General features: G+C 43.7%; 1 protein-coding gene across 1 annotated transcript; it reads right to left on the reverse strand.

Annotated features, from left to right (window-relative positions):
- Window positions 1-7,848: 7,848 nt before the first annotated feature.
- LOC138902130 (uncharacterized) lies at window positions 7,849-9,021 on the reverse strand. The gene has a single exon (XM_070189948.1). It carries the CDS (start codon window positions 9,019-9,021, stop codon window positions 7,849-7,851), a length of 1,173 nt encoding a protein of 390 aa, XP_070046049.1.
- Between the last annotated feature and the right edge of the window lie 234 nt (window positions 9,022-9,255).

Raw genomic sequence — 9,255 nt, forward strand, 5'->3', positions numbered from 1 at the left:
CCAGTGATCATTGATTTTTGCAAAAGATATCAGGTTACCCTCGGCCAAATTCATCCTTCTCTATGGCTCATAGTAATCTTACTCCGCTTCTTCTCCAATAAGGTCGGGGGCTGGATTTTACTCTAAATCACCTCATACGATTGTATCGGCCTCAAAATTTTTGAGGACTAATCAGGCTCCACCGCCGGGCGACGAAAGCCTTAATGTCGAGCATCAATGATGACAAGGATCGGGGTTGGATGGGCCGCTTTATTCAGGTGAGGACCCGTGACCTTATCCCGGAAGTGAAGATATCGTTCCCCAAGGAATGAAATTTCAACCGTAAGTGATTTTCATAAGGCTTTGTTTTTCGTACCTTTCTCCGATTCTATCTGATATCTCCCTATGATACACAGTTGTCCCTTGGATGCCACAAGCGGTACCCGACCTCGAGGGTTGGGTTCGGAAGCTAGCCTCGACCTCCTCTTATGCCGAACGCGCTTGGCGTGATTTGGCAAAAGGTAGATGGGAAGCCAAGAATCACGGTAAGGGTCACTTTTCATGTTTTTTGAAAAATTTTTTACTCTCCATTTGTTACTGATTTCCTTTCATGCAGGCGTGACCAAGGATGTCATTTTGAGGCCTTCGAGTGGTGAGGAAGGAACCAAGTCCCCGGTTCCGAAACCGGGGAAAGATAAAAAGCGAAAAACTATTTCTCAGTAAGAGGACCCCAAGCCCAAAACTCAAAAGGTGAAGAAGAAGAAGGTAATCGCTCTTGCGACGGACTAAGGGATGAAGAAGAAGAAGAAGAAGAGGATGCTTTGGCACTGGTGGTTCGATCTGCGAAAGCTATCGAGGTCGCCAAACCTTCTGAGCCGATGGAGGCTATACCGGTCGGGGTCAGTTCTGATACCCCGAGGCTCGATCAAAGCGCTCTGAGTGATTCGCTCGGGACCATGATAGAGGGTCGTTTGCCTTCTCTTCCGAACTTTTCTGAGGAGGTATCAAGTGAAGCTCGAGAATTGAAGACCCCCGATATGGGCGGAAGCTCTAGTGTAGGGGATCCTTTTTGGGATTGCTTTGCTGGAGTCGATGATGCCTCCGATATTAGTGACGCTTCTATTCTTCTAGAAGAGGCCCAACATTTTATTTCTCGGGTAATGATTTTACTACGCTTGGTTTCTTTGTTTTTTTCTAAACCTGACTTGCGTTCTTTTGTGTAGGCCATTAGCAAGTTTCGAGCCGATCTCAGCCAATGTGAGGTCAAGCTTTAAAAGATCTCGGGGGAGATAGATGCTCTGCAGCTTCTTTGCGGCCAAAAGGACGAGGTTATAAAGGACCTCCAAGCAGATCTGGTCAAGGCTCGTGAAGAAGAGGCCGAACTAGATAAACAGGTAAGCCTCGTTCTGTTAGAGTATGGATTCGACCCAACTGTGAAAGCTAACCCTTCGTTGTCTCAGCTGCAACAAAAGGTTGAAAGGATCGGGTTGCTTTGGGAAAACGTCGATCAGATCAAGGCCGAATGCCATCGGTGGAAGGAGACTATCGACCGCCTGGCTGCAGAAAAAGAAACTATCTTGGCCAAACTATTATCGGCCAATGTTCAGCTTCGAGGCATCAAGCAAAAACGTTCGGCTCAGGCCAAGAGGATCGAGGAGCTTGAAACAAGGCTTGTTGAGGCCAAGGCGGAGATTGAGCCATCGAAAGTCATGACGGGCAAATCTATTTCTATGTATCATGCCGATGTCGAGGCTATTCAAATGCAGCTAAGGGAGTCTTATGACCTAGAGCAATGGGTTACTGACTTGGCAAAGTGCCAATCCCATAGGGAAACCCTCGAGGAAATCCACACTCGAGGTTTTGAACTTTCCGAGGAGATTGCCCGAGCCAAGGCGCTCGAAATTGAAGCTAGTCAGCTTGTTTCCTTCGACGATGAAGACGATGCTGAGGAAGGAAGTCAGGGAGGGTCCGATGAGGAGCCTGAAGGAGAAGCAGTTCCCGAAGGAGATATTGACTCCGGCAGCAGTTAGGACTTAGTTTCCCCTTTCTCTGTACATACCCCCTTTTGTTAATAACAAAGCTTCTTTTGGATGCCTTCTTAGTTTCAACGTGCTTTTGCTTTTGTCAAGATTTTGTTATTGCAACCTAGTTTTTTGGCGGTTCTTTGAGCTGAGTTATCTTGAACTTTGGAGTAATGGAACCCCTTTTTTCTCCGATTTAAGTGAGAACAGAGCCTTAAACTCTCGCTGTGTTGGTACCTAAAGCTCAATAATTGAGTGAGTAATTATTTTGAGCTTGAAGTAAGATAGCCCTTAGGCTTAACAGTTGAGTGGGTAATCGTTCGAACTCGAACTCAGAGCGTTACAACTCGTAGGCCTTTTATGATCGAGTGAGTGGTTTGCTCGAATTCCATGTAAGATAGCCCTTAGGCTTGATAGTCGAGTGAGTGATTGCTTGAACTCGAACCCGAAGTGTCGTAGCCCGTGGGCCTTTTATGATCGAGTGATTCGTTCGAACCCAAAGTAAGATATCCCTTAGGCTAAATAATTGTGTGAGTGATTTCTTCGAACTCGAACTCAAAGTATCGTAGCCCATAGGCTTTTTATGTTCGAGCGATATGTTTGAACTCGAAGTAAGATAGCCCTTAGGCTTAATAATTGAGTGAGTGATTGCTTCGAACACGAACTCAAAGTATCGTAGCCCGTAGGCTTTTTATGGTCGAGTGATATGTTATAACTCGAAGTAAGATATCCCTTAGGCTTAATAATTGAGTGAGTGATTGCTTCGAACTCAAACTCAAAGTATCGTAGCCTGTAGGCTTTTTATGGTCGAGTGATATGTTCGAACTCGAACTCAAAGTATCGTTTGAATCACGATATAGGAAGATCTTTTCCAAAATATGAGATATTTGAAAAGAAGTTTTCCTTTATAAGTCATTATACACGTGTTTGTATCTTGTGCCGGGATTCGAGCAGAACTACGTGGGCATGGTTTGTTTTGACCATTTGGCCCTTACATTTTTCTCCATCGAGACCCTATCCGGCATGAATTGGAAATAACTTTCTTGTGTCGAACTTGATTTATTCGATGGTGAGGATGATTATGAAGAAGCCTCAGATACTATTGAATTTCCCTCAAGTAGCACATAGTTGTTTCCTCGTTAAAAACCTTGCCGGAAAAAATCCATTCGAGACAAAAACCGAACTAAGGAAAAAAAGAGTACAACGCATGCTTTGAAACCCGAGGTCTTGATGTTGTGTCTTTTGTCGAATTCCTGTAATGAGTTAGTGTTGGAGATATATATATATATATATATATATATATATATATATATAGAGAGAGAGAGACAATAGAAAGGAAAAAATTATACCTTAACAATAATATTGTTTAAGAAGCGATATGTTCCAACTGTTTTGTAATGTTTTGCCATTCATTGTTCCCAGTTTGTAAGACCCTTTTCCGACTATATCGAGGACTTGATAGGGTCCTTTCCAGTTTGGGCCGAGCTTTCCTTCATTAGGATCTCGAGTATTGATGGTGACCTTCCTTAGGACCAAGTCTCTGGCCTTGAAATGGCGGAGTTTGGTCCTTCTATTTTAGTACCTCTCGATTCGTTATTTTTGTGCAGCCATTCGAACCCGTGTTGCTTCTCGTTTTTCATCTAATAATTCGAGGCTATTATTCATAGCCTCGTGGTTCGACTCTTCCGATGTATGTCGGAACCTTGCGCTGGGTTCTCCGACTTTGATTGGGATTAAAGCTTCGAAGCCATACACTAAGGAAAACGGAGTCGCTCCCATACTGGATTTAGATGTTGTCTGATATGCCCAAAGGACCTCGGGAAAAATTTCTCTCCACTTTCCTTTAGCTTCATTCAATATTTTCTTCAGGTTTTGTATGATAGTTTTGTTCATTGATTCGGCATGTCCGTTCCCACTAGGATGATATGGTGTTGACAATATTCTTTTTATTTTATGGTCTTCGAGAAATTTTATCACTTTACCGCCGATAAATTGCTTACCATTGTCACATGTCATTTCTGTTGGTATCCCAAATCGACACACGATGTGATCCTAGATGAAATCTATAACCTCTTTCTCTCTCACTTTTTCGAATGCCTGTGCTTCAACCCATTTAGAGAAATAGTCAGTCATAAACAAAATAAATTTAGCTTTACCTGGGGCCGATGGTAGAAGGCCGACGATATCCATTCCCTATTTCATGAATGACCATGGAGAGATGACCGAATGAAGCTGCTCTCCGGGTTGATGGATCATCGGTGCAAACCTTTGACATTTATCGTATTTTCGAACGAACTCCTTAGTATCTTTTTCCATGCTATCCCAGTAGTATCCTGCTCGGATGATCTTGCGAATTAGTGGTTCGGCGCCGGAGTGGTTTCCACAAGTTCCTTCATGGACCTCTCGTAAAACATAATCGGTGTCTCCTAGTCCCAAGCACACTGATAGTGGTCCGTCAAACATCCTTTTGTATAATGTTCCATCTTCAATCAACGTGAATCGAGCAGCCTTGGTTCGTAGAACCCTCGATTCTTTAGGGTTCGATGAGAGTTTTCCATTCCTTAAGTATTCAATATACTTATTCCTCCAATCCCAGATTAAGCTCGTGGAATTTATCTCGGCATGCCCCTCCTCGATTATAGATCTCGAGAGTTGAATGACAGTCCCTGAGTCAATCTTATCTTCTTCGACCGATGAGCCCAGATTTGCGAGTGTGTCGGCCTCACCGTTTTGTTCTCGAGGCACATATTGTAGGGTCCATTCTTTGAAACGGTGTAGAGTTACCTGTAGTTTGTCCAATTACCTCTGCATCCTATCTTCTCGGACCTCTAAAGTTTGTTTACTTGATTCACCACTATCAAAGAGTCACATTTGGCTTCAATGACTTCTGATCCCAGGCTTTTAGCTAGCCCATGACTTGCAATTATGGCCTCGTACTCGACCTCATTGTTAGTTAATCTAGTGGTTTTGATGGATTGCCTAATAATGCCACCCATGGGAGGTTTTAATACGATGCCAAGCCCGTATCCCTTCACATTTGAAGCACCATCTGTGTAGGGGGTCCAAACCCCCGATGATGTACCCGATTTTAATAAGAGTTCCTTTTCAACTTCGGGTATGAGGGTTGGCGTAAAATCGGCCACGAAGTCCACTAAAATTTGGGAATTGATGGTCGTACGAGGCTGATATTCAATATCGTACCCACTGAGTTCGACGGCACATTTGGCCAGTCGGCCCGATATTCGGGCTTGTGTAAGATGTTGCGAAGTGGGTAAGTGGTTAAAACGCATACATGGTGACATTGAAAGTATGGTCTTAACTTTCTAGAGGCGCTTATCAGTGCAAGCGCCAATTTCTCTAAGTATGGATATGTAGTTTCCGCTTCCCCTAAGGTTTGACTTACATAATAAATGGGAAATTACGTACCTTACTCTTCTCGAACTAGGACACCACTTACCGCGATTTTCGATACCCCTAAGTATAAGTAAAGATTCTCATCTATTTTCGAAGTGTGAAGTAGTGGTGGGCTCGATAGGTACCGCTTCAGTTGTTCTAGTGCATGTTGGCATTCCGGGGTCCAGGCAAAATCGTTCTTCTTTTTTAGTAGAGAGAAGAATTTATGGCTTCGATCAAACGACCTTGAAATGAATCAGCCTAAGGCAGCTATCCGTCCGGTTAGCCTTTGTACTGCTTTCACATTATCCATAATGGTGATGTCTTCGATGGCCTTGATTTGTTGGGGTTAATCTCGATTCCCCGATTCGATACCATGAAGCCAAGGAACTTGCCCGATCCAACCCCGAAAGCACATTTCTCGAGGTTGAGTTTCATGTTGTATTTCCTTAAGATTTTGAACGTTTCCTGCAAATGAGTCAAATGGTCCTCTACGCGTAGGGACTTAACTAGCATGTCATCAATGTAAACTTCCATCGACTTACCTATTTGTTTCTCGAACATTTTATTCACTAGGCGTTGGTAAGTAGCTCCTGCATTTTTTAGCCCGAATGGCATTATATTGTAACAATAGGTTCCATACTTAGTGATAAATAAAGTTTTTTCTTGGTCCTCCGGGTTCATGCGAATTTGATTATACCCGGAATAGGAATCGAGAAATGTGAGGAGCCGGCTGTGGCATCGATCAAGCGATCGATGCTAGGCAATGGAAAAGAATCTTTGGGGCATGCTTTTTTTAGATCTTTATAATCTACACACATTCTAAGTTTGTTCCCTTTTTTGGAGACAACAACCACATTGGCTAACCATTCGGGATATTTTACTTCCTGAATTGATCCTATTTTGAGAAGTTTATTTACCTCATCCTTTACAAATGCGTGCTTTACCTCGGACTGAGGTCTTCTTTTTTGCTTCACCGGTTTGAACCTAGGGTCCAGGCTTAGCTGGTGCATTGTTATCGATGGTGAGATCCCCGCCATGTCTAAATGGGACCAAGCAAAATAATCTATGTTATCAATAAGAAATTGAATACGTTTTTTTTGAGTTCGAGGGTCAACCCCATTCCCAGGTATACCTTTCTCTCGGGCAGATGTCCGATTAATATAACCTGCTCCAGCTCTTCCATCGTTGACTTGGTGGCATCGGAGTCGTCGGGGACGATAAAAGCTCGAGGCATCGAAAACTCTTCCTCGTCATCTTCTTTTTCATCCTTCACCGATTCGGTCGAGACTGGTGGCTGTGATTGATATTTGGTTTCTCGTTTATCTTTTGTGCTCGATCTTTCTAAGGCCGATAACGTTGGTATCGGTGTTACTCCATCGACCGCAAACATTTTCTTCGCAGCATGTTGCTCCCCGTATACTATTTTCACACTGTCCGTCGTAGGGAATTTCATCACTTGGCAGAGAGTCGAAGGCACTGCCCTCATACTGTGGATCCAAGGCCTTCAGAGTAGGGCGTTGTACCTCATGTCACCTTCGATTACGTGGAACATGGTATTTTGGATGGTTCCAGCCATATTCGTGGGCAGAATAATTTTCCCTTTTGTTGTTTCACTGGCCATATTAAAGCCGTTTAAGACACGAGCTGCGAGCACGACTTGATTCTGCAAACCGAACTACTCCACTACCCAAGATCGGATGATATTCGCAGAGCTACCTAGATCCACTAAGACACGCTTAACTTGAAGTTTATTTAATAGGATAGAAATTACCAGAGCGTCGTTGTGAGTATGAGAGATGCCCCCGGCTTCTTCAATTCTGAATGATAAAGTGCCCTCGGGTATATAACCTCGAACTCGTTTGTCCTATGTGGCCTGTATCTTGTCGTGTTTGATCACGGGTCCCTGTGGAATATCGACCCCACCGATGATCATATGAATGATATGCAGAGGTTCTTCTAGTTTGTCTTCTTTGTTGGCATCCCTTTCTCTGAAGTGATTCTTGGCTCGGTCACTGAGGAACTCTCGAAGGTGGCCCTCATTGAATAGACGGGCTACCTCTTCTCTTAATTGTCTGCAATCCTCGGTCTTGTGGCTATGCATACCATGATACTTGCACATCGAATTCGGGTTCCTTTGGGAAGGGTCGATTTGCATGGGTCTAGGCCACCTAGTAGCTTTGATTCTTCCGATCGCTGATACAATGCCCGATGCATTGACGCTGAAATTATACTCCGATAGCCGAGGTGCCTCTATAGGATTGGCATATTTGTCAAAGCCACTTTTGCTCATAAGCCCCAGAGAATTTTGTCCTCGATCACTCATTCGATTGTTCAGAGTGGCATCGCGCGTTGAACAGTTATTCATTCGATCTGCGATGTACGGTTGATATCGGTCTCTGTTCGACCTTTGCTCTTTGTCGATGTCCCTCTGGTTTTTAATAGCCGACTTATTCTAATGCATGGATCCGGAAGGAGCTCCTAACTGGTCGTCCTCGACCCTAATTTTTGACTGGTAACAGTTGTGTACATCCGCCCAAGTTATTGCTGGATACTCGATCAAATTTTGCTTCAGCCGACGTGATACTATCGAACTTTTCTCGTTCAACCCTTGGGTGAAAGCTTGGACGGCCCAGTCGTCTGTGACTGGTGGCAATTCCATGCGTTCCATTTGAAATCGGGACACGAACTTCCTCAGCATTTCATTTCCCCTTTGTTTTACCTTGAAGAGGTCTGATTTCCTCGTTGCAACCTTTATGGCACCAGTATGTGCCTTTACAAACGAATCCACTAACATGGCAAATGAATCGATGGAATTTGGTGGCATGTTATGATAACAAATCATTGCCCCCTTCGAGAGGGTCTCTCCTAATTTTTTAAACAACACGGATTCAATCTCATCGTCTTCCAAATAGTTACCCTTGATGGCATACGTGTAAGAGGTGACGTGTTCGTTAGGATCAGTCGTACTGTTATATTTGGGAATTTTGGGCATATGGAATATTTTTGGGATTGGTTTTGGGGCTGCACTCGAGGGAAAAGGCCTTTGCACGAATGTTTTGGAATCCAACCCTTTTATTATTGGTGGAGCCCTCATGATCTGATCGACCCTGGAATGACATATTTCTATTTTTTTATCGTTGGCTTCGATTCGCTTTGTGAGCTCCTCAAGTATTTTAGCAATTTCGGGAGTAGTTCCCGATTCTTGCTCATTTGACCTTACTATGGCTGGTTCCGTTTTGTGAGAAGTTTCTCGAGGTTTACTGGGCTCTGGCTTGCTTGGTAGTTGGGTTTGGCTTTGCAACTGAGCTATCGCTACTTGTTGGGCTTGTAACATTTCAAAGATCATACGCAAGCTGACTCCGATCTCCTCCACGTTATGGGTGTCTCGAGCTACATATCGAGTACCGCCCTGAATGCTTTTTTCCGGTTCGGAATGTTGGTTTGCCTCAAGAGCAACATGTGAATTGACATCTAGCGGTACTTCGGCTCGAATTCCAGGTAGTTCGACCCGAGCTTCATCGATATCGTTAAGTGGCCTTTCGGACCTGGTTATCAAGTTATTGGTTTCATCTTGAAGGCCAGCTTCATTGTCAATAGGTAAAGCCATCAATCGAGGATTTGCCATTGTTGATTCGAAGTCGTAAACTGGTGTGTGTTACAGATTTGTACCAAACAACCACTGTTATCCTTATCCCCACTGTGGGCGCCAAACTGTTTACCCGTAGAAACGGATATAGTTATATTTATAAGTAGTTCTAAGGATATGTGATATAACTTTGACACAAATCATACAGAGAAATGGAAGTGTGCAGATTATTGACTATAGAAACTGGAGATGAATTATTAAACAAGAAGAATG

Source organism: Nicotiana tomentosiformis, chromosome 11, assembly GCF_000390325.3.
Source record: "Nicotiana tomentosiformis chromosome 11, ASM39032v3, whole genome shotgun sequence".
Lineage (NCBI taxonomy): Eukaryota > Viridiplantae > Streptophyta > Magnoliopsida > Solanales > Solanaceae > Nicotiana > Nicotiana tomentosiformis.

Bases quoted from the DNA above. Each gene is read 5' to 3' on its own strand.
- LOC138902130 (XM_070189948.1), bottom strand. From the start codon at position 9,021: ATGGCAAATCCTCGATTGATGGCTTTACCTATTGACAATGAAGCTGGC.